The 26,521-nt window shown below is 32.6% G+C and overlaps 2 protein-coding genes across 4 annotated transcripts in view; one reads left to right on the plus strand and one right to left on the minus strand.

The window, feature by feature from the left end:
• Window positions 1-19,066, minus strand: part of IGSF6 (immunoglobulin superfamily member 6) — a 47,204-nt gene extending 28,138 nt beyond the window's left edge. The window contains exon 1 of the mRNA XM_053694860.1: window positions 18,982-19,066. Within this exon, the coding sequence (XP_053550835.1) occupies window positions 18,982-19,045 (64 nt within the window). The 5' untranslated portion in view covers window positions 19,046-19,066. The remainder of the gene's footprint in view (window positions 1-18,981) is intronic.
• The window catches only part of METTL9 (methyltransferase like 9), a 107,958-nt gene that overhangs the window by 65,407 nt on the left and 16,030 nt on the right, over window positions 1-26,521 (plus strand). The window lies entirely within an intron of this gene.

The raw sequence follows: 26,521 nt of genomic DNA on the forward strand, positions 1-26,521 counted from the left end.
GTTGTGTTGGTTATGTAAAACTGGGGAATGGGTAATAAAGGGATTATCTATCTTTTAAAACAATAAAAATCCTGGTGTAGACTTTCCCTTTAACGTTTCCCATGGGTCCTAAAAGCTAAAGTTACAAAGCACTACTGCAACATGGTGCGTATTTTGTAAATTGCCCTCTGACATGAAAAGGGTTAGGTGATCATTTAAAGTTATCATAAACTCAAAGGGACATTTTACTTCAATATTTAATTACTCTGGTTGTTTTACTCATTGGTGTCACCTGCTAACTGTGCAAGTGTTATGGAGAGCTGATAGTCTGCAGCCCTTCTATAGCACTCGCATATCTGTTCTGTCATTACAAGAATCTGGTTAACCCCTTAGTGACCACAGCACTTTTCCATTTTCTGACCGTTTGGGACCAAGGCTGTTTTTACATTTCTGCAGTGTTTGTGTTTAGCTGTAATTTTCCTCTTACTCATTTACTGTACCCACACATATTATATACCGTTTTTCTCGCCATTAAATGGACTTTCTAAATATACCATTCCATTTTCATCATATCTTATAATTTACTATAAAAAAAATTTTATAAAATGAGGAAAAAATGGAAAAAACACACTTTTTCTAACTTTGACCCCCAAAATCTGTTGCACATCTACAACCACCAAAAAACACCCATGCTAAATAGTTTCTAAATTTTGTCCTGAGTTTAGAAATACTCAATGTCTACATGTTTGCTTTTTTTGCAAGTTATAGGGCAATAAGTACAAGTAGCACTTTGCTATTTCCAAACCATCCCCCCCCCCCCCCCAAAAAAAAAAAATAGCGCTAGTTACATTGGAACACTGATATATGTCGGGAATCCCTGAATATCCCTTGACATGTATATATTTTATTTTTTTAGTAGACATCCCAAAGTATTGATCTAGGCCCATTTTTATATATATCACGCCACCATTTCACAGCCAAATGCGATCAAATAAAAAAAAATTGTTCACTTTTTCACTGTTTTCACAAACTTTAGGTGTCTCACTTAAATTATTTACAAACAGCTTGTGCAATTATGGCACAAATGGTTGTATATGATTCTCTGATATCCCCTTTGTTTTAGAAATAGCAGACATGTATGGCTTTGGCATTGCTTTTTGGTAATTAGAAGGCAGCTAAATGCCGCTGTGCACCACACTTTTATTATCCCAGCAGTTAAGTGGTTAATTTTAGCTTTATTGTAGAGATCAGCCTCCCACCTGACACATGCCACCCCTGATCCCTCCCTGACCCCCCTCAAACAGCTCTCTTCCCTCCCCCACCCCACACTTGTCACCGCCATCTTAAGTACTGGCAGAAAGTCTGCCAGTACTAAAATAAAAGGCATTTGTTTTATTTTTATATATTTTGTCTGCAGTAATGGATCCCCCTTAGCCCCCAACCTCCCTGATTACCCCCCCCCCCCCATACATCTCTCTAACCCTACCCCCCTCTACCTATTTGCCGCCACCTTGGGTACTTGAATTATAAATTGGTAAAGGTGGCGCGCGCACATGTGCCTGACTGCAGTAGTAGTGTGTAAATAATTTCAATTTGAAACCCAATTTTTTTTAAATTTATTTTTTTATTTAATGGCATTTGGCAGTTAAATGAAATGTACCAAAATGGGCCTAGGTCAATACCTTGGGTTGTCTAGTTTAAAAAATATATATATATATATATATATATATATATATATTATTATTATTATTATTATTATTATTATTATTATTATTATTATTATTTTTATTTTATTTTTTTTAGTGGTTATTTTGTGATAATTTAGTCAGTTCTTTGCTATACCAAATGAGTTGCACCATCACATCATTTTAGACATAGCTGCAGATAAAGACCTTAAAATGATCAATAACAATAAAAATATTTAACGGTTTGGTCTTGGCTGAATCAGAGGAGGCCAATGAACACATTTTGATATATTTTTTTACAGTTGGAAAACCTACAGGTTTATGTGGAACGTGATTAATATATATATAATATTTTTAAAATAGTAAATTTACAATAATTTCTTAATTCTATAAATAAATAGTTGAAATTGTCATCTACGTAAAGCTCTTTATATAATTATAGTTTTCATAGGTAAATAAAAACAAAACAAAGGCTCTATTCCTGTGTAAAGTGATGGGAAAAATCACATTTGTTTTTAAATATAATAAAAGTTGTTTCTCATAAAAATGATGGAAAACCTTGGAAATATGCAAATAGCAAGCACACAACAAAATATTTTAGTCTTCTGCCATCCCTCTAAAATGCTCATAACATATTCAAGTAGAAAAATGACGTTCTAATTCGCTAGAGCATGTCATTTTAAGACTAGCGTCCCTGCACCTCTGCGTTTATCCTCTGCAAATGGGTTAAATGCATAGTACTGCTGGATTCACAGAGCTAGTCAGTCAGATCATTGAGTTTTAAAAGACTTTTCATTTTATTTTCATGATCAATTTTACTTTGTACTCCTTGTAAGCTAGGTAGGCACAAAAACAGCAATGCACAACTGGGAGCTAGCTTCTATACAAATATGCCTCTTGTGATTGGCTCATCTGATGTGTTCAGCTACCTCCCAGTATTGCATTTCTGCTCTACAGCTGACTTAACCTATGTGTTTAACACTTTCGAGTATTTTCTTTTGCAATTTTTACTTTTAATTCTTAATTCATATTTTGATGGTTATTGGAACCTAATTGATTTACACAATTTACATTTCATCCATTTGGAAATATTTTTTATTTTGTATTAAACATATATACATGAATTCCTCTGCAAACCTTCAATGTTTGTCGTCCTCACTCTCCTATTGGAAATGTTTTTCCACTTATATATTTCACTTACTGTAAATCTATCTTATCCATCGTATCTTATCTATCTTATTTATATATCTTCTCTATCTGTCTCTTTATATATCTATTGTATCTAGGGTATCTATCTCATATATCTATCTGTATATTTCTAAATATATCTATTGTAGCTAGCATATCTCTCATATATCTATCTGTATATATCTAAATATATCTCTATCTTTATATATCTATAAATGTCTGTCTATTGTATCCAGCATATCTATTTCATCTGTCTATCCAGAGTCTCTCCCCCTCAGTTCATGAATATATATATATATTTATTATATATATATTACAGGTTTATCCTGTGTTGTGGCCGATTAAATCCAGATATAACTGAGCTTCTGCGCTGATTAAGAAGTCACTGTGTAGAATGTTGCAAGGGAAAGGTGTAAATGTTAGTGATATGCCCCAGGGCAGAACATGCTGTGATCTGAGATGTCATCACAGAAAATGCAGCAGGTCTGCAGTAAGAACAGGACACATGCATAAACCTTCATGGGAATTAAAGGGACACTGAACCCAATTTTTTTCTTTCATGATTCAGATAGAGCATGCAATTTTAAGCAACTTTCTAATTTACTCCTATTATCCAAAGAAAAATTGATAATAGGAGTAAATTAGAAAGTTGCTTAAAATTGCATGCTCTATCTGAATCACGAAAGAAAAAATTTGTGTTCAGTGTCCCTTTAATTTTGTATTGCTGCGCTTACATCAGGCTTTTCTCTGCAAACAGTGCTGTGCTCTAGCTGCACTGTAAGTTTTTTCCTTAACACAGTGCAGCCAGAGCTGTTTGGAGCAGTGATGCAGAGTATTGATTTTTCAAGGTGCTGCTCATTTTATCGACCTCGGAAGGATGAAAGGCTAAGTGGACCTTGCCGGGGATCATACCTGCAACCCTTGGGTTACTACAGAGCTCAGCCACAGTGCCTTAGCATGCTGAGCTATATGTCCGGCTCAGCAATTCAATTTTCGGTTCCTGCAATATATTATAAAACTTAAAAAATTGCTTTATTTTCCAAATAATCATCAAAGTGCAATTAAGCTGGTATCTGTATGTAAACAGCCTCATGTAACATGCTATTTCAAAGTGACCTGCAGAAAAATTTTCACAAAAAAAAATCTCATGGCAGAAAGTGAACAAAAGTTCTGCCTCTGGGGTGATATTAATTCTAGCCTTTCTGTGAAAGTGAAAAAAACGACACTTTTCAGAGTTTAATTACAGCAAAGGGAGCAAAACTATAATGAACATCACAGTTATGGTGATTGGTAGGGTAGTGTGACTGCTGCTGATAGGCTCGTCAGCTGTATTTGCTATTGGCTAGCAGCTCTCTGCCGCTACCAACTGGTACTTTTGTGTTTAACCCCTTTATGAGGGGGGGGGGGGGGGTGTTAAACACCTAAACTTATTAAGAAACTGAAGGACTGGGAAAATAAATGGGATCTAAAATGTAATGTTACCAAGAGCAAAATAATGTATATAGGATCCAAAATCCCCAAGGTCAGTTATAGACTCGGTAGTTCATTACTGAATATAACTAAAGAGGATAGAGTACTTGGTAGTATTGGTAGAGGTATTAGTAGTAGAAATAGCAGGGTTCTTATGCCACTTTACAGATCACTAGTTATGCCACATCTGGAATACTGTGTACAGCTCTGGAGACCATATCTTCAGAAATATATAAATAAGCTAGAAACTGTCCAAAGGAGACTACTAAATGGTACATGGTCTAAAATATAAAATGTACAAATAAAGACTCTATGACCTAAATATGTATAGTTTAGAGGAGAGAAGGGGTGATAGAAAACCTTCAAATATATGAAGGGACTTCAAGTGATTGTAAAGTTTAATGATTTAAAGCCCAGTATTTAAAAAAAATCTTAAAAACAGGGGCACTTTAAGTCATTAAACTTTACAAAGACTCTTCTTTTTTTTTTTTTTTTTTACAATACTTAGCATTTACGGTAAAGATACCGCCGAACCCGCATCTCTGTCTTGTATATTTAACATATCCAATGACTAATCCAGCTTCCTTCAATCGTTGCGTGCCCCACGAGCTGGACGCCAAAAGGGGGCATGCAACGATTGGAAGAAGCCGGATTCTAATGAATAAGATAATTAAATGTTTGCACTACCTTGTTCCATTAGTTTATTTAAATAAGTGTTGCACTTTCATTATCTTTTTTTTTTTTTGTAGCACCAACATATTCCACAGTGCAGTTGACATAGGTACATATAATTAACCTATTGCAAATAAAAAAAGACAATTAAAAAAATAACGTTCATCTCAATATCAAGGTAACCCTTTGTTTGACAGAGGGCTGCAGCACATTGCTATACTGTATATTGCAGCAATTTCTGGTAACAAAGATGTTAAATTCATCAGGTCTTTCCCTACTGACCTAGGTTTACTGAATTCAAACAACTCTCCAGTGAGACATTCCCTATAATATATTATGGAGGAGAGTCACTTAAGTATGATGTGTCTGTGCATGTGATACTCATAACTTTTCTTTTATGACTCGGATACAATTTACTTCTACACCAAATGTGCTTTATTCTCATGTTTTTCTTTGTTGAAGAGATACCTAAGTAGGTAGAGTACACTACATGCCAGGAAACACTGATGCCACCTTGTGCTCTTGCAAATGTAAAATATTATTAAAAGTATTCTTGCAAAACTGCTGCCATATATTGCTGTAGACACGTGCACACGTTTACCTACCTGCTTTTCAACAAAGGATAAGAAGAGAATGAAGCCAATTTGATGATAGACATAAATTATGTGGGGTTTTTTTTAGATTTTACATTCTATCTGAAAAATTATAGAAAATGAGTGAGTTGTATGTCCCTTTAATTTGACTGTTACTTGAACTGCTAATAGACGCTAAAGCAGAAGTGTCTGAGGAACATTTGCACAGATTATTACGTTTTAGTAACCACAAAACTTTGAAAGAGTGAGGAAAAGGTTTTCCAGCATTAATATTGATGAACTGATACAGTCAGTTCTATGAAAAACAATATAAACCAACTGAATACCTGTGTATGCTGCATCCTTTGTGAGGGAATATAGCAAGGGGCAATACTGTGCCCCTCACATCTCACTACCCCAATGTTAGGGTTTCAGTGATTGTAAACTAGTCTGTCTGAAAACAATATTATATTAGGGTTTCAGTGATTGTAAACTAGTCTGTCTGAAAACAATATTATATTAGGGTTTCAGTGATTGTAAACTAGTCTGTCTATGAAAACAATATTATATTAGGGTTTCAGTGATTGTAAACTAGTCTGTCTATGAAAAACAATATTATATTAGGGTTTCAGTGATTGTAAACTAGTCTGTCTATGAAAACAATATTATATTAGGGTTTCAGTGATTGTAAACTAGTCTGTCTATGAAAACAATATTATATTAGGGTTTCAGTGATTGTAAACTAGTCTGTCTATGAAAACAATATTATATTAGGGTTTCAGTGATTGTAAACTAGTCTGTCTTGAAAACAATATTATATTAGGGTTTCAGTGATTGTAAACTAGTCTGTCTATAAAACAATATTATATTAGGGTTTCAGTGATTGTAAACTAGTCTGTCTATAAAAACAATATTATATTAGGGTTTCAGTGATTGTAAACTAGTCTGTCTATGAAAACAATATTATATTAGGGTTTCAGTGATTGTAAACTAGTCTGTCTATGAAAACAATATTATATTAGGGTTTCAGTGATTGTAAACTAGTCTGTCTATGAAAACAATATTATATTAGGGTTTCAGTGATTGTAAACTAGTCTGTCTATGAAAACAATATTATATTAGGGTTTCAGTGATTGTAAACTAGTCTGTCTGAAAACAATATTATATTAGGGTTTCAGTGATTGTAAACTAGTCTGTCTGAAAACAATATTATATTAGGGTTTCAGTGATTGTAAACTAGTCTGTCTATGAAAACAATATTATATTAGGGTTTCAGTGATTGTAAACTAGTCTGTCTTGAAAACAATATTATATTAGGGTTCAGTGATTGTAAACTAGTCTGTCTATGAAAACAATATTATATTAGGGTTTCAGTGATTGTAAACTAGTCTGTCTGAAAACAATATTATATTAGGGTTTCAGTGATTGTAAACTAGTCTGTCTATGAAAACAATTATTATATTAGGGTTTCAGTGATTGTAAACTAGTCTGTCTATGAAAACAATATTATATTTAGGGTTTCAGTGATTGTAAACTAGTCCTGTCTATGAAAACAATATTATATTAGGGTTTCAGTGATTGTAAACTAGTCTGTCTATGAAAACAATATTATATTAGGGTTTCAGTGATTGTAAACTAGTCTGTCTATGAAAACATATTATATTAGGGTTTCAGTGATTGTAAACTAGTCTGTCTATGAAAACAATATTATATTAGGGTTTCAGTGATTGTAAACTAGTCTGTCTATAAAAACAATATTATATTAGGGTTTCAGTGATTGTAAACTAGTCTGTCTATAAAAACAATATTATATTAGGGTTTCAGTGATTGTAAACTAGTCTGTCTATGAAAACAATATTATATTAGGGTTTCAGTGATTGTAAACTAGTCTGTCTATGAAAACAATATTATATTAGGGTTTCAGTGATTGTAAACTAGTCTGTCTGAAAACAATATTATATTAGGGTTTCAGTGATTGTAAACTAGTCTGTCTATGAAAACAATATTATATTAGGGTTTCAGTGATTGTAAACTAGTCTGTCTGAAAACAATATTATATTAGGGTTTCAGTGATTGTAAACTAGTCTGTCTGAAAACAATATTATATTAGGGTTTCAGTGATTGTAAACTAGTCTGTCTATGAAAACAATATTATATTAGGGTTTCAGTGATTGTAAACTAGTCTGTCTGAAAAACAATATTATATTAGGGTTTCAGTGATTGTAAACTAGTCTGTCTATGAAACAATATTATATTAGGGTTTCAGTGATTGTAAACTAGTCTGTCTATGAAAACAATATTATATTAGGGTTTCAGTGATTGTAAACTAGTCTGTCTATAAAAACAATATTATATTAGGGTTTCAGTGATTGTAAACTAGTCTGTCTATGAAAACAATATTATATTAGGGTTTCAGTGATTATAAACTAGTCTGTCTATGAAAACAATATTATATTAGGGTTTCAGTGATTGTAAACTAGTCTGTCTATGAAAACAATATTATATTAGGGTTTCAGTGATTGTAAACTAGTCTGTCTGAAAACAATATTATATTAGGGTTTCAGTGATTGTAAACTAGTCTGTCTGAAAACAATATTATATTAGGGTTTCAGTGATTGTAAACTAGTCTGTCTATGAAAACAATATTATATTAGGGTTTCAGTGATTGTAAACTAGTCTGTCTGAAAACAATATTATATTAGGGTTTCAGTGATTGTAAACTAGTCTGTCTGAAAACAATATTATATTAGGGTTTCAGTGATTGTAAACTAGTCTGTCTATGAAAACAATATTATATTAGGGTTTCAGTGATTGTAAACTAGTCTGTCTATGAAAACAATATTATATTAGGGTTTCAGTGATTGTAAACTAGTCTGTCTATAAAAACAATATTATATTAGGGTTTCAGTGATTGTAAACTAGTCTGTCTATGAAAACAATATTATATTAGGGTTTCAGTGATTGTAAACTAGTCTGTCTATGAAAACAATATTATATTAGGGTTTCAGTGATTGTAAACTAGTCTGTCTATAAAAACAATATTATATTAGGGTTTCAGTGATTGTAAACTAGTCTGTCTATGAAAACAATATTATATTAGGGTTTCAGTGATTGTAAACTAGTCTGTCTATGAAAACAATATTATATTAGGGTTTCAGTGATTGTAAACTAGTCTGTCTATGAAAACAATATTATATTAGGGTTTCAGTGATTGTAAACTAGTCTGTCTATGAAAACAATATTATATTAGGGTTTCAGTGATTGTAAACTAGTCTGTCTATGAAAACAATATTATATTAGGGTTTCAGTGATTGTAAACTAGTCTGTCTATGAAAAACAATATTATATTAGGGTTTCAGTGATTGTAAACTAGTCTGTCTATGAAAACAATATTATATTAGGGTTTCAGTGATTGTAAACTAGTCTGTCTATGAAAACAATATTATATTAGGGTTTCAGTGATTGTAAACTAGTCTGTCTATAAAACAATATTATATTAGGGTTTCAGTGATTGTAAACTAGTCTGTCTATGAAAACAATATTATATTAGGGTTTCAGTGATTGTAAACTAGTCTGTCTATGAAAACAATATTATATTAGGGTTTCAGTGATTGTAAACTAGTCTGTCTATGAAAACAATATTATATTAGGGTTTCAGTGATTGTAAACTAGTCTGTCTATGAAAACAATATTATATTAGGGTTTCAGTGATTGTAAACTAGTCTGTCTATAAAAACAATATTATATTAGGGTTTCAGTGATTGTAAACTAGTCTGTCTATGAAACAATATTATATTAGGGTTTCAGTGATTGTAAACTAGTCTGTCTATAAAAAAACAATATTATATTAGGGTTTCAGTGATTGTAAACTAGTCTGTCTATAAAAACAATATTATATTAGGGTTTCAGTGATTGTAAACTAGTCTGTCTATGAAAACAATATTATATTAGGGTTTCAGTGATTGTAAACTAGTCTGTCTATGAAAACAATATTATATTAGGGTTTCAGTGATTGTAAACTAGTCTGTCTGAAAACAATATTATATTAGGGTTTCAGTGATTGTAAAATAGTCTGTCTATGAAAACAATATTATATTAGGGTTTCAGTGATTGTAAACTAGTCTGTCTATGAAAACAATATTATATTAGGGTTTCAGTGATTGTAAACTAGTCTGTCTATGAAAACAATATTATATTAGGGTTTCAGTGATTGTAAACTAGTCTGTCTGAAAACAATATTATATTAGGGTTTCAGTGATTGTAAACTAGTCTGTCTGAAAACAATATTATATTAGGGTTTCAGTGATTGTAAACTAGTCTGTCTGAAAACAATATTATATTAGGGTTTCAGTGATTGTAAACTAGTCTGTCTGAAAACAATATTATATTAGGGTTTCAGTGATTGTAAACTAGTCTGTCTGAAAACAATATTATATTAGGGTTTCAGTGATTGTAAACTAGTCTGTCTATGAAAACAATATTATATTAGGGTTTCAGTGATTGTAAACTAGTCTGTCTGAAAACAATATTATATTAGGGTTTCAGTGATTGTAAACTAGTCTGTCTATGAAAACAATATTATATTAGGGTTTCAGTGATTGTAAACTAGTCTGTCTATGAAAACAATATTATATTAGGGTTTCAGTGATTGTAAACTAGTCTGTCTATGAAAACAATATTATATTAGGGTTTCAGTGATTGTAAACTAGTCTGTCTGAAAACAATATTATATTAGGGTTTCAGTGATTGTAAACTAGTCTGTCTATGAAAACAATATTATATTAGGGTTTCAGTGATTGTAAACTAGTCTGTCTGAAAACAATATTATATTAGGGTTTCAGTGATTGTAAACTAGTCTGTCTATGAAAACAATATTATATTAGGGTTTCAGTGATTATAAACTAGTCTGTCTATGAAAACAATATTATATTAGGGTTTCAGTGATTGTAAACTAGTCTGTCTATGAAAACAATATTATATTAGGGTTTCAGTGATTGTAAACTAGTCTGTCTATGAAAACAATATTATATTAGGGTTTCAGTGATTGTAAACTAGTCTGTCTATGAAAACAATATTATATTAGGGTTTCAGTGATTGTAAACTAGTCTGTCTATGAAAACAATATTATATTAGGGTTTCAGTGATTGTAAACTAGTCTGTCTATGAAAACAATATTATATTAGGGTTTCAGTGATTGTAAACTAGTCTGTCTATGAAAACAATATTATATTAGGGTTTCAGTGATTGTAAACTAGTCTGTCTATGAAAAACAATATTATATTAGGGTTTCAGTGATTGTAAACTAGTCTGTCTATGAAAACAATATTATATTAGGGTTTCAGTGATTGTAAACTAGTCTGTCTATGAAAACAATATTATATTAGGGTTTCAGTGATTGTAAACTAGTCTGTCTATGAAAACAATATTATATTAGGGTTTCAGTGATTGTAAACTAGTCTGTCTATGAAAACAATATTATATTAGGGTTTCAGTGATTGTAAACTAGTCTGTATGAAAACAATATTATATTAGGGTTTCAGTGATTGTAAACTAGTCTGTCTATGAAAACAATATTATATTAGGGTTTCAGTGATTGTAAACTAGTCTGTATGAAAACAATATTATATTAGGGTTTCAGTGATTGTAAACTAGTCTGTCTATGAAAACAATATTATATTAGGGTTTCAGTGATTGTAAACTAGTCTGTCTATGAAAACAATATTATATTAGGTTTCAGTGATTGTAAACTAGTCTGTCTATGAAAACAATATTATATTAGGGTTTCAGTGATTGTAAACTAGTCTGTCTATGAAAACAATATTATATTAGGGTTTCAGTGATTGTAAACTAGTCTGTCTGAAAACAATATTATATTAGGGTTTCAGTGATTGTAAACTAGTCTGTCTATGAAAACAATATTATATTAGGGTTTCAGTGATTGTAAACTAGTCTGTCTATAAAAACAATATTATATTAGGGTTTCAGTGATTGTAAACTAGTCTGTCTATGAAAACAATATTATATTAGGGTTTCAGTGATTGTAAACTAGTCTGTCTATAAAAACAATATTATATTAGGTTTCAGTGATTGTAAACTAGTCTGTCTATGAAAACAATATTATATTAGGGTTTCAGTGATTGTAAACTAGTCTGTCTATGAAAAACAATATTATATTAGGTTTCAGTGATTGTAAACTAGTCTGTCTATAAAAAACAATATTATATTAGGGTTTCAGTGATTGTAAACTAGTCTGTCTATGAAAACAATATTATATTAGGGTTTCAGTGATTGTAAACTAGTCTGTCTATGAAAACAATATTATATTAGGGTTTCAGTGATTGTAAACTAGTCTGTCTATGAAAACAATATTATATTAGGGTTTCAGTGATTGTAAACTAGTCTGTCTATAAAAACAATATTATATTAGGGTTTCAGTGATTGTAAAACTAGTCTGTCTATGAAAACAATATTATATTAGGGTTTCAGTGATTGTAAACTAGTCTGTCTATGAAAACAATATTATATTAGGGTTTCAGTGATTGTAAACTAGTCTGTCTATGAAAACAATATTATATTAGGGTTTCAGTGATTGTAAACTAGTCTGTCTATGAAAACAATATTATATTAGGGTTTCAGTGATTGTAAACTAGTCTGTCTATGAAAACAATATTATATTAGGGTTTCAGTGATTGTAAACTAGTCTGTCTATGAAAACAATATTATATTAGGGTTTCAGTGATTGTAAACTAGTCTGTCTATAAAAACAATATTATATTAGGGTTTCAGTGATTGTAAACTAGTCTGTCTTGAAAACAATATTATATTAGGGTTTCAGTGATTGTAAACTAGTCTGTCTATGAAAACAATATTATATTAGGGTTTCAGTGATTGTAAACTAGTCTGTCTAGAAAAACAATATTATATTAGGGTTTCAGTGATTGTAAACTAGTCTGTCTATGAAAACAATATTATATTAGGGTTTCAGTGATTGTAAACTAGTCTGTCTGAAAACAATATTATATTAGGGTTTCAGTGATTGTAAACTAGTCTGTCTATGAAAACAATATTATATTAGGGTTTCAGTGATTGTAAACTAGTCTGTCTATGAAAACAATATTATATTAGGGTTTCAGTGATTGTAAACTAGTCTGTCTATGAAAACAATATTATATTAGGGTTTCAGTGATTGTAAACTAGTCTGTCTGAAAAACAATATTATATTAGGGTTTCAGTGATTGTAAACTAGTCTGTCTATGAAAACAATATTATATTAGGGTTTCAGTGATTGTAAACTAGTCTGTCTTGAAAACAATATTATATTAGGGTTTCAGTGATTGTAAACTAGTCTGTCTATGAAAACAATATTATATTAGGGTTTCAGTGATTGTAAACTAGTCTGTCTATGAAAACAATATTATATTAGGGTTTTCAGTGATTGTAAACTAGTCTGTCTATGAAAACAATATTATATTAGGGTTTCAGTGATTGTAAACTAGTCTGTCTATGAAAACAATATTATATTAGGGTTTCAGTGATTGTAAACTAGTCTGTCTATGAAAACAATATTAGGGTTTCAGTGATTGTAAACTAGTCTGTCTGAAAACAATATTATATTAGGGTTTCAGTGATTGTAAACTAGTCTGTCTATGAAAACAATATTATATTAGGGTTTCAGTGATTGTAAACTAGTCTGTCTATGAAAACAATATTATATTAGGGTTTCAGTGATTGTAAACTAGTCTGTCTATGAAAACAATATTATATTAGGGTTTCAGTGATTGTAAACTAGTCTGTCTATGAAAACAATATTATATTAGGGTTTCAGTGATTGTAAACTAGTCTGTCTGAAAACAATATTATATTAGGGTTTCAGTGATTGTAAACTAGTCTGTCTATGGGACCGCCAGTGATTGTAAACTAGTCTGTCTATGAAAACAATATTATATTAGGGTTTCAGTGATTGTAAACTAGTCTGTCTATGAAAACAATATTATATTAGGGTTTCAGTGATTGTAAACTAGTCTGTCTATGAAAACAATATTATATTAGGGTTTCAGTGATTGTAAACTAGTCTGTCTATGAAAACAATATTATATTAGGGTTTCAGTGATTGTAAACTAGTCTGTCTATAAAACAATATTATATTAGGGTTTCAGTGATTGTAAACTAGTCTGTCTATGAAAACAATATTATATTAGGGTTTCAGTGATTGTAAACTAGTCTGTCTATAAAAACAATATTATATTAGGGTTTCAGTGATTGTAAACTAGTCTGTCTGAAAACAATATTATATTAGGGTTTCAGTGATTGTAAACTAGTCTGTCTGAAAACAATATTATATTAGGGTTTCAGTGATTGTAAACTAGTCTGTCTGAAAACAATATTATATTAGGGTTTCAGTGATTGTAAACTAGTCTGTCTATGAAAACAATATTATATTAGGGTTTCAGTGATTGTAAACTAGTCTGTCTGAAAACAATATTATATTAGGGTTTCAGTGATTGTAAACTAGTCTGTCTATGAAAACAATATTATATTAGGGTTTCAGTGATTGTAAACTAGTCTGTCTGAAAACAATATTATATTAGGGTTTCAGTGATTGTAAACTAGTCTGTCTATAAAAACAATATTATATTAGGGTTTCAGTGTTTGTAAACTAGTCTGTCTGAAAACAATATTATATTAGGGTTTCAGTGATTGTAAACTAGTCTGTCTGAAAACAATATTATATTAGGGTTTCAGTGATTGTAAACTAGTCTGTCTGAAAACAATATTATATTAGGGTTTCAGTGATTGTAAACTAGTCTGTCTATAAAAACAATATTATATTAGGGTTTCAGTGATTGTAAACTAGTCTGTCTGAAAACAATATTATATTAGGGTTTCAGTGATTGTAAACTAGTCTGTCTGAAAACAATATTATATTAGGGTTTCAGTGATTGTAAACTAGTCTGTCTATGAAAACAATATTATATTAGGGTTTCAGTGATTGTAAACTAGTCTGTCTATGAAAACTATTATATTAGGGTTTCAGTGATTGTAAACTAGTCTGTCTATGAAAACAATATTATATTAGGGTTTCAGTGATTGTAAACTAGTCTGTCTATGAAAACAATATTATATTAGGGTTTCAGTGATTGTAAACTAGTCTGTCTATGAAAACAATATTATATTAGGGTTTCAGTGATTGTAAACTAGTCTGTCTGAAAACAATATTATATTAGGGTTTCAGTGATTGTAAACTAGTCTGTCTATGAAAACAATATTATATTAGGGTTTCAGTGATTGTAAACTAGTCTGTCTGAAAACAATATTATATTAGGGTTTCAGTGATTGTAAACTAGTCTGTCTATGAAAACAATATTATATTAGGGTTTCAGTGATTGTAAACTAGTCTGTCTATGAAAACAATATTATATTAGGGTTTCAGTGATTGTAAACTAGTCTGTCTGAAAACAATATTATATTAGGGTTTCAGTGATTGTAAACTAGTCTGTCTGAAAACAATATTATATTAGGGTTTCAGTGATTGTAAACTAGTCTGTCTGAAAACAATATTATATTAGGTTTCAGTGATTGTAAACTAGTCTGTCTGAAAACAATATTATATTAGGGTTTCAGTGATTGTAAACTAGTCTGTCTGAAAACAATATTATATTAGGGTTTCAGTGATTGTAAACTAGTCTGTCTATGAAAACAATATTATATTAGGGTTTCAGTGATTGTAAACTAGTCTGTCTATAAAAACAATATTATATTAGGGTTTCAGTGATTGTAAACTAGTCTGTCTATGAAAACAATATTATATTAGGGTTTCAGTGATTGTAAACTAGTCTGTCTATGAAAACAATATTATATTAGGGTTTCAGTGATTGTAAACTAGTCTGTCTATAAAAACAATATTATATTAGGGTTTCAGTGATTGTAAACTAGTCTGTCTGAAAACAATATTATATTAGGGTTTCAGTGATTGTAAACTAGTCTGTCTGAAAACAATATTATATTAGGGTTTCAGTGATTGTAAACTAGTCTGTCTATGAAAACAATAGTATATTAGGGTTTCAGTGATTGTAAACTAGTCTGTCTATGAAAACAATATTATATTACGGTTTCAGTGATTGTAAACTAGTCTGTCTATGAAAACAATATTATATTAGGGTTTCAGTGATTATAAACTAGTCTGTCTATGAAAACAATATTATATTAGGTTTCAGTGATTGTAAACTAGTCTGTCTATGAAAACAATATTATATTAGGGTTTCAGTGATTATAAACTAGTCTGTCTATGAAAACAATATTATATTAGGTTTCAGTGATTGTAAACTAGTCTGTCTATGAAAACAATATTATATTAGGGTTTCAGTGATTGTAAACTAGTCTGTCTATGAAAACAATATTATATTAGGGTTTCAGTGATTGTAAACTAGTCTGTCTATGAAAACAATATTATATTACGGTTTCAGTGATTGTAAACTAGTCTGTCTATGAAAACAATATTATATTAGGGTTTCAGTGATTATAAACTAGTCTGTCTATGAAAACAATATTATATTAGGGTTTCAGTGATTGTAAACTAGTCTGTCTGAAAACAATATTATATTAGGGTTTCAGTGATTGTAAACTAGTCTGTCTATAAAAACAATATTATATTAGGGTTTCAGTGATTGTAAACTAGTCTGTCTATGAAAACAATATTATATTAGGGTTTCAGTGATTGTAAACTAGTCTGTCTGAAAACAATATTATATTAGGGTTTCAGTGATTGTAAACTAGTCTGTCTATGAAAACAATATTATATTAGGGTTTCAGTGATTGTAAACTAGTCTGTCTATAAAAACAATATTATATTAGGGTTTCAGTGATTGTAAACTAGTCTGTCTATGAAAACAATATTATATTAGGGTTTCAGTGATTGTAAACTAGTCTGTCTATGAAAACAATATTATATTAGGGTTTCAGTGATTGTAAACTAGTCTGTCTATGAAAACAATATTATATTAGGGTTTCAGTGATTGTAAACTAGTCTGTCTATGAAAACAATATTATATTAGGGTTTCAGTGATTGTAAACTAGTCTGTCTATGAAAACAATATTATATTAGGGTTTCAGTGATTGTAAACTAGTCTGTCTATGAAAACAATATTATATTAGGGTTTCAGTGATTGTAAACTAGTCTGTCTATGAAAACAATATTATATTAGGGTTTCAGTGATTGTAAACTAGTCTGTCTATGAAAACAATATTATATTAGGGTTTCAGTGATTGTAAACTAGTCTGTCTATGAAAACAATATTATATTAGGTTTCAGTGATTGTAAACTAGTCTGTCTATGAAAACAATATTATATTAGGGTTTCAGTGATTGTAAACTAGTCTGTCTATGAAAACAATATTATATTAGGGTTTCAGTGATTGTAAACTAGTCTGTCTATGAAAACAATATTATATTAGGGTTTCAGTGATTGTAAACTAGTCTGTCTATGAAAACAATATTATATTAGGGTTTCAGTGATTGTAAACTAGTCTGTCTATGAAAACAATATTATATTAGGGTTTCAGTGATTGTAAACTAGTCTGTCTATGAAAACAATATTATATTAGGGTTTCAGTGATTGTAAACTAGTCTGTCTATGAAAACAATATTATATTAGGGTTTCAGTGATTGTAAACTAGTCTGTCTGAAAACAATATTATATTAGGGTTTCAGTGATTGTAAACTAGTCTGTCTATAAAAACAATATTATATTAGGGTTTCAGTGATTGTAAACTAGTCTGTCTATGAAAACAATATTATATTAGGGTTTCAGTGATTGTAAACTAGTCTGTCTATAAAAACAATATTATATTAGGTTTCAGTGATTGTAAACTAGTCTGTCTGAAAACAATATTATATTAGGGTTTCAGTGATTGTAAACTAGTCTGTCTATGAAAACAATATTATATTAGGGTTTCAGTGATTGTAAACTAGTCTGTCTATGAAAACAATATTATATTAGGGTTTCAGTGATTGTAAACTAGTCTGTCTGAAAACAATATTATATTAGGGTTTCAGTGATTGTAAACTAGTCTGTCTGAAAACAATATTATATTAGGGTTTCAGTGATTGTAAACTAGTCTGTCTGAAAACAATATTATATTAGGGTTTCAGTGATTGTAAACTAGTCTGTCTATGAAAACAATATTATATTAGGGTTTCAGTGATTGTAAACTAGTCTGTCTATGAAAACAATATTATATTAGGGTTTCAGTGATTGTAAACTAGTCTGTCTATGAAAACAATATTATATTAGGGTTTAAGTGATTGTAAACTAGTCTGTCTATGAAAACAAAGTTCAGTCCAGCAAAGTTGTATTAAACGCAAACTCCACCCTATGAATGGGTTCATTTTAATAAATGTGACATAAAACAGTCTTAAAAGGGACATTACACCCTCAAATGTTTATTTTATGTTTCAGATAAAACATACCATTTTAAACACATTTGCAATTTACATCTCTCAGCAAATTTTATACATTCTCTTGATATCCTTTGTTGAAGGAGCAAACATGCACTACTAGGAGCTAACTGAACACAAGTAGTGAGCCTATGACAAGATGCATACATTTACAGCCACCAGTCCCCATCTAGCTCCCAGTAGTTAATTGCTTCTCCTGAGCCTACCTAGGTATGTTTTTCAACCAAGAATAGAAGTAGAACAAAGCAAATTACATAATAGAAGTAAACTGGAAAGTTGTTTAAAATCACATGTTCTATCTGAATCCTAAAGGTTTAATTTTGACTTTAACATTGGCTGGACTAGTGACTGATTTCTTAACCAGTAATCAATAGCAATATTTTCCACCCCTGACTATAGATATGTATAACAAATACATTAACTATATAACCATTTATCAGCATGTTATCAATATATCTCACACACACACACCACCGATATTAAAGGGACAGTCTACGTCAGAATTATTGATTAAAAAGATAGATAATCCCTTTATTACCCATTTCCCAGTTTTGCATAACCAACACGGTTATATAAATACACTTTTTACCTCTGTAATTACCTTGTATCTAAGCCTCTGCAGACTGCCCCCTTATTTCAGTTCTTTTGTCAGACTTTCATTTTAGCCAATCGGTGCTGACTCCTAAATAACTCCACGGGAGTGAGCACAATGTTATCTGACACAAGTGAACTAGTACTGTCTAACAGTGAAAAATGTCAAAATGCGCAGTGATAAGAGGCAGCCTTCAAAGGCTTATAAATTAGCATATGAGCCTTCCTAGGTTTAGCTTTTAACAAAGAATACCAAGAGAACAAAGCTAATGTGGAAGTTTGTTTAAAATAACATGCCCTATCTGAATCATGACAGTTTATGTTGACCAGACTGTCCCTTTAATCTTTAACAGACACCTAGCAGTACTCACCACAAAGGTAATGAATCAGGGCGACTTTCAGAAACCGAACACAGACTGATCTCAGGAGAGCCATTTGTTCTTAGGGTTTAACCAGCAGAAAAAGGAAATGATATTGGGAAGCAGAAGCTAGAACAGTCTGCATCTAGTGACCGAGTTGGGACACTTCCTGATAACGTTTATTTTTTGGACAGACGGAGCTCGTCATTGTGTTAATCTCTAGATTCAAGTCTGAATTGGCTCCTCCAATAAGGAAAGTTGTCACTAAAAAACAATTGCAGCAAACCAGGTACTAATCTTGCCTTTGTTGACACATTCATTTACTGGATGACTGAAAAAAATTATAATTGCAAGGTGTCTTTTTTTAAAAGGGATGTGAAACCCAATATTTTTCTTTTATGATTCAGATAAAGCATAACAACATTTTTTTTGAGGAGCAACAGTAGACTACTGGGAGCTAGCTGAACACATCTGGTGACCCAGTGACGAGATATAGATAGATAGCCACCAATCACCATCTAACTCCCAGTAGTGTATTGCTGCTCCTAAGCCTTCCTCTGTATGCTTTTCAACAAAGGATACAATTAGACACTATATGTAATTTGGATTTTGGTTAAATTAGCATCTTAATCATGAGTTTAATTCTGATTTGACTATCCCTTTTTAAGACCTGAAGTGCCAAAGATCAATACATGTTTTACAAGCATTTAAATATTTTGTTAGCATCATTAAAAAATATCCCTTAAAAAACAAACACACTTGCGTATTTTTATCTGTGGCCAGCTATGGGCCGATATAAATAAGCTCCCAAACTGATTCAACAATCACTGTGTAGCAGTTTCTCGTTCTGACGATCCCAGGATGCACCCTAGCATGGAAGAAAGAAAAAAAACACCATTTATATTGTTAAATTACAATAAAAATGAATAAAATAAATAAGCAAGAAATAATGAAAGTACATTACAAAGGTTTTTTTTTTACACTATGCATTAGCAGTCAGAATAAATAAAGCCCCATTTTTTTTAACAGATAAGATGGAAATGTAACATCTGTTGGTTCTCTACATATAACTAATAATAATAATATCGAATAAAGCACAAAAATTGTTTTAAACAATAACAAATAGGTTTACTTTAGCCATTATAGCCTTGTGCTACACTTTATCTTAAGAAGCTATATTTACCTTTCATTCTGTTCATTTAACCAGCATAATCCTTATTGTCCAGTGAATCAGAAACTGGGGGTTGCAGACAGCAGGAAATGTTGCTGGTCCCCTGTAGAAAACACAAAGTGACATCTATCCTGATATTGTAAAACTTCTAAACTAACGTGGGCTGGTTTAATATTAAGTGAATACAGATTTGCCCATGCTCAGAAGAGGCAAATGCAACCTAAGTTGCAAACATATCAAACAATTTTTATACAAATAGTCTAGAATAGCAACTACAAACTGCAACAAAGTAAATGCTTTACAAAAGTGTTAAAGGGACATGAATCCCACATTTTTTCTTTCATGATTTAGAAAGAGCAAGCAATTTTAAACAACTTTTTAATTTACTTCTATCATCTAATTTGCTGCATTCTCTTGATATTGTTTGCTGAAAAGCATATCTAGATATGCTCAGTAGCTGCTGATTGGTAGATGCACATAAATGCCTCATGTGATTGGCTCACCCATATGCATTGCTGTTCCTTCAACAAAGGATATCTAAAGAATGAAGCAAATTAGATAATAGAAGTAATTTGGAAAGTTAGTTAAAATTGTATTCTCTACCTGAATCATGAAATAATTTTTTTAGGGTTTAGTGTCCCTTTAACTCATTTTCTTAGCAATATTTCCATCAACTCCTGGAATATTCCCTTTAAAGAAACTTATCTCCTCTGCTGGGACCAATTTTAAAGGTGCATGAAACCAATTTTTTTTTTTATTTAATGATTCAGACAGAACATACAATTTTCCAATTTACTTAAATTATTAAAATTACTTCATTCTCTTTGTGTCCTTGTGGCTGAATACATCTGGTGAGCCAAAGACAAGAGGCATATTTTATTTTAATGTCCCTTTAAGGATATAATTTCATTGAAATAGAAATCACTGTGTAGAATGTTGCAGGGTTAAGTCTGGAGTATACACTTCAAATTCTTTCTGGAATTGTAAACTACACACACACATACAATCATACACATACAATCATACACATACAATCATACACATACACACATACAATCATACACATACAATCATACACATACACACATACAATCATACACATACAATCATACACATACACACATACAATCATACACATACAATCATACACATACACATACAATCATACACATACAATCATACACATACAATCATACACATACAATCATATACATACACACATACAATCATACACATACAATCATACACATACAATCATACACATACAATCATACACATACAATCATACACATACAATCATACAATCATACACACATACAATCATACACACATACAATCATACACACATACAATCATACACACATACAATCATACACACATACAATCATACACACATACAATCATACACACATACAATCATACACACATACAATCATACACACATACAATCATACACACATACAATCATACACATACACACGCACACATACACATTTTAAGTTGTGTTCTTGTTACTTTGAACAAGTAGAATGATGACCAGACCTAGTGCAGTTATCTGATATCCGTAACATCCTGTTTATTATCTTGTATACCGTTTAACACTATACGTGTCACATCCTTCAATCTATACACAAGAAACCATATGTGTAACAACATACACAGTTTTTTTTAGTGTCTATAGAACTATGGAAGCTGCCATGTTGTAACTTAGGTTAATGTCTCTGCTTTGACCAATTAGGAACAGTTATAAAGGTCACTAGAGTGTGCAGCCAATGGCTGTGTGGAAAATTAGTGCCCTGCACTTCCATTTCTTTTAGGAACTGAAAAGCTCACAATTTCAAAATGGAAATAAAGGAAAAGGGGACAAAATAAATAATGAAAGTATATTGCAGAGTTTTTTTTTATATATATATGATTTATAGTATATTACTATCTCATTGTATTTAATGTCCCTTTAAAAGACCACTAAGTACAGTAGATCTTTTAATAATTGACAAATACACAATAAAAAAAGGAAGAGTCCACAGCTACATTCATTACGTCACCAGGAGTCAGACACCCCAGCCAAAGGCTTAAATACCTCCCCCACTTCCCTCATCCCCCAGTCATTCTTTGCCTTTCGTCACAGGAGATTGGCAGAGAAGTGTCAGAAGTTCGAGAGAGTCTCTTATGGAGGGTATTATTCTTCGCAATGGGACTGGAGTTTAAAGTAATCCTGTCAGCCTCTCAGTGAGAGCATGGATGAAAGTTAGAGTCCGGAGATGCAGGGAGTTTTCCTGCGAACTCATCCCGACTCATATTAACAGCTGCTTGGTAATCAGCGTCGACTAGTTTCGCTGCCTACCTTTCTTCACTCAAGTCCATGTCAGAAGCGAGGCTACTATCTGTCACACTTGAAGGGCCGTGTTCCTGTTCCACGGCGTAGATTCTGGTAAGATTGTTTCATTTTATTTCAATATGAGATGTATTGTTAAAGAAACAAGGTAGGGTCCCAGTGGGGACTCCTTTTATCTTAAATGAAGGAATCATGGGTTAATATCTCCTGAAGGGGGTTATTCAACAGGGGGGACTTTAATCATGTTTGTTATGTGGTTCTATCTGCAATGTGTACCTATACTTAGGCTCATGGCCTTTACGGAACATAACGGCCTACTTTTAATGATGCGATCTCTCAAGATTGTGCGCCCTTTTTGTGACTGGCACCTCGTGATGGGTACGGTTACGTTGTTTTTTTCACTTCCGTATGCTGACTGTGTGCGACCGAGAGTGTCTAGCTTGTGAGTTGTCTGGTTCACAGGAGGTGGTGAGTGCCCCAACCATTGGGGGTGTCAAAGTGTGCCAGTTAGTTTTGTATTTTTGTAATCCCGAGATTATGGAGGATTCTGATATACGCAACACGGATGCCTCCTATACGGAGGATGTGTCTTGTGATGAATATGAAATGGCCTGGGTAATCGATGCCCATCAGTTATGTTCCGGGTGCCGTTCTAGAGTACTCTCTTCTCCTGAATCTGGGAGCTTAGAGTGCCTTGAGCCATCTGCCTCCAAGGTTTCCATGACCCATGAGGCGTGTGGCCAAGACCCTTTCCCGGCTACGCTTGCAAGTGTCCCTATGGCCTTCACTCCTTCTCCAGAGAGTGGCTTGTTTCCGCCGGAGGTTACGGCACAGATCCGCATGGCCATTTCTATGGCGCTGCTCATTTATATCTCCCAAGTGAAGTATTTCTCCGATACTGTCCGTGCTCCGTTAACCTAGGTCTACCGATCGTGGGATTGCCCGATTCAGCTCGGCCTTCTGGGGGAAACGTTGGCCCCTAAACCTTCAGGGGCCCCAATCTCTGAGCCGAGGTCTCCAGTAGATACGGCGAGGGATGATTTTGCCTTCCGTTATAGGCTGGCTCGCCTTAGGGTTCTTTTAAGACATGTTTCTTTCATGTAATTGACAAGAGTCCATGAGCTAGTGACGTATGGGATATACAATCCTACCAGGAGGGGCAAAGTTTCCCAAACCTCAAAATGCCTATAAATACACCCCTCACCACACCCACAATTCAGTTTTACAAACTTTGCCTCCTATGGAGGTGGTGAAGTAAGTTTGTGCTAAGATTTCTACGTTGATATGCGCTTCTCAGCATTGTTGAAGCCCGTTTCCTCTCAGAGTACAGCGAATGTCAGAGGGACGTGAAGGGAGTATCACTTATTGAATACGATGATTTCCCTAACGGGGGTCTATTTCATAGGTTCTCTGTTATCGGTCGTAGAGATTCATCTCCTACCTCCCTTTTCAGATCGACGATATAATCTCAATTTACCATTACCTCTACTGATAACTGTTTCAGTACTGGTTTGGCTATCTGCTATATGTGGATGGGTGTCTTTTGGTAAGTATGTTTTTTATTACTTAAGACACCTCAGCTATGGTTTGGCACTTTATGCATTTATATAAAGTTCTAAATATATGTATTGTACTTATATTTGCCATGAGTCAGGTACATGTATTTGACTGTCAGTTTCATATTTGGGGAAAATAAACATTATTAAGAATTTTTTTTCTTACCTGGGGTTTAGACTTTTTTTCAATTGACTACTTTCTTACAAATTGCGGGCGGTATTAGGCCCGCGGGTGCGCCAAATGCTAGACTTTATTGAGTCATTCTTAGCGCCAGAATTTTTTTGCGCGAAAAATAAGTCTATGACGCTACTTCGTCATTTCCGGCGTCATAGTTGACGCCGAAGCCTTACACACGGTTGCGTCATTAGTGACGCTAGTGTGTCATTTCCGGTTATTATTGGCGCCAAAAAAGTTTTCAGTTACGTTGTGCGTCATACTTGGCGCCAAACTTTTTCATTATTTTTAATACCCCATTTATGTTTGCCTCTTGCCTTTTTCTCTATCAGAGGGCTATGCTATTTGCATTTTTTCCCATTCCTGAAACTGTCATATAAGGTAATTGATAATTTTGCTTTATATGTTGTTTTTTCTTTTACATTTTGCAAGATGTCTCAATATTATCCTGCCTCAGAAGTATCTGCTGGAACTTTGCTGCCTGACATTGGTTCTACTAAAGCTAAGTGCATTTGTTGTAAGATTGTGGAAATTATTTCTCCGAATGTCATTTGTAATAGTTGTCATGATAAACTTTTACATGCAGATAGTGTGTCCATCAGTAATAGTACATAGTACATTGCCAGTTGCAGTTCCTTCAACTTCTAATGTACATGATTATACCTATGAATTTTAAAGAATTTGTTTCTGATTCTATCCAGAAGGCTTTGTCTGCATTTCCACCTTCTAATAAATGTAAAAGGTCTTTTAAAACTTCTCATTCAGTTGATGAAATTTCAAATGACCAACAACCCCCATGGCAGAACATGCAGTGATCTGAGATGTCATCGCAGAAAATGCAGCATGTCAGAAAGAACAGGACACATGCAGGAAATGTTAGTGCTTTCAATTTGCAGTGCTGCTCCACATCAGGCAGTTCTATTCAAACAGAGCTTTGTTCTGGTAGCACTGTGTAAGTTTTCCTTAACACAGCGCATCCACAGCAAAGTGCTGTTTGAAGAGAACAGTCAAATATGCAGTAGAGCTGCAAAGCAGCAGTGCATTGATTAACAGGCTTTAAGATTTTTTTTAACCCACCCCCTAGCCTTCCCCAGTCTGCAAAGCAGTTTTTTCTGAATGTACAACATTCTTATGAGCAATGCACATTTTTATTACTACATTTCTTTGTTAGACCAAGTGAAAAGGAAACAACTTCATTCAAGAGACATTTTACAATTTATTTTTTTGTCTGCAGCTAATTTGCAATCCAATTTTCAGATGCTCCAATATATTAAACTTTAAAAATTACTTTACTCTCCAGTTAATCAACACATTGCAACTGAACTGGTGCTTTACTGTAACGGCCTAATTTAAAAATAACCTGCAGAAAATTTTCACTATAAACATGTAATCGCAGAAAGTGAATAAAAGTTCTGCCTCTGGGCCAACAACATAATAATTTATCCTCCTCTGATGAGGATCTATCTGATTCAGAAGATCCTTCCTTAGACATTGACACTGACAAATCTACTTATTTATTTAAAATAGAGTATATGCGTTCTTTATTAAAAGAAGTGTTGTTGGTGACCAGTCTTGCAAGTCAGGTGATAAATATATCTTCGGCCGAAGAAAGGAAATAATAAATTACCAACAGTTTATGGTGTCAGAAGTGGGATACGAACCCACGCCTCCATCAGACCTGCAATTTCTTTGGCTGATGTTGCGGCTGCATCAACTTTCTGGTTGGAGAATTTAGTGCAACAAGAATTGGATTCTGACATATCTAGCATTATTCACTTACTGCAATATGCTAATCATTTTATTTGTGATGCCATTTTTGATGATATCAAAATTGATGTTAGATCCATGTCTTTAGCTATTTTAGCTAGAAGAGCTTTGTGGCTTAAATCTTGGAATGCTGATATGACATCTAAATCTAGATTACTATCTCTTTTTTTTCCAAGGTAATACTTTATTTGGTTCTCACTTGGATTCTATTATTTCAACTGTTACTGGGGGAAAGGGAGTTTTTCTGCCTCAGGATAAAAAAACCTAAGGGTAAATCTAAGGCTTCTAACCATTTCCTTTCGTCAAAATAAGGAACAAAATTTCAATCCTTCCCCCAAGGAATCTGTTTCCAATTGGAAGCCTTCCTCAAATTGGAATAAATCCAAGCCATTTAAGAAACCAAAGTCAGCCCCTAAGTCCGCATGAAGGTGCGGCCCTCATTCCAGCTCAGCTGGTAGGGGGCAGGTTAAAGGGACACTGAACCCAATTTTTTTCTTTCATGATTCAGATAGAGCATTCCATTTTAAGCAACTTTCTAATTTACTCCT

This window comes from Bombina bombina, chromosome 11 (assembly GCF_027579735.1).
Source record: "Bombina bombina isolate aBomBom1 chromosome 11, aBomBom1.pri, whole genome shotgun sequence".
NCBI classification, from domain to species: domain Eukaryota; kingdom Metazoa; phylum Chordata; class Amphibia; order Anura; family Bombinatoridae; genus Bombina; species Bombina bombina.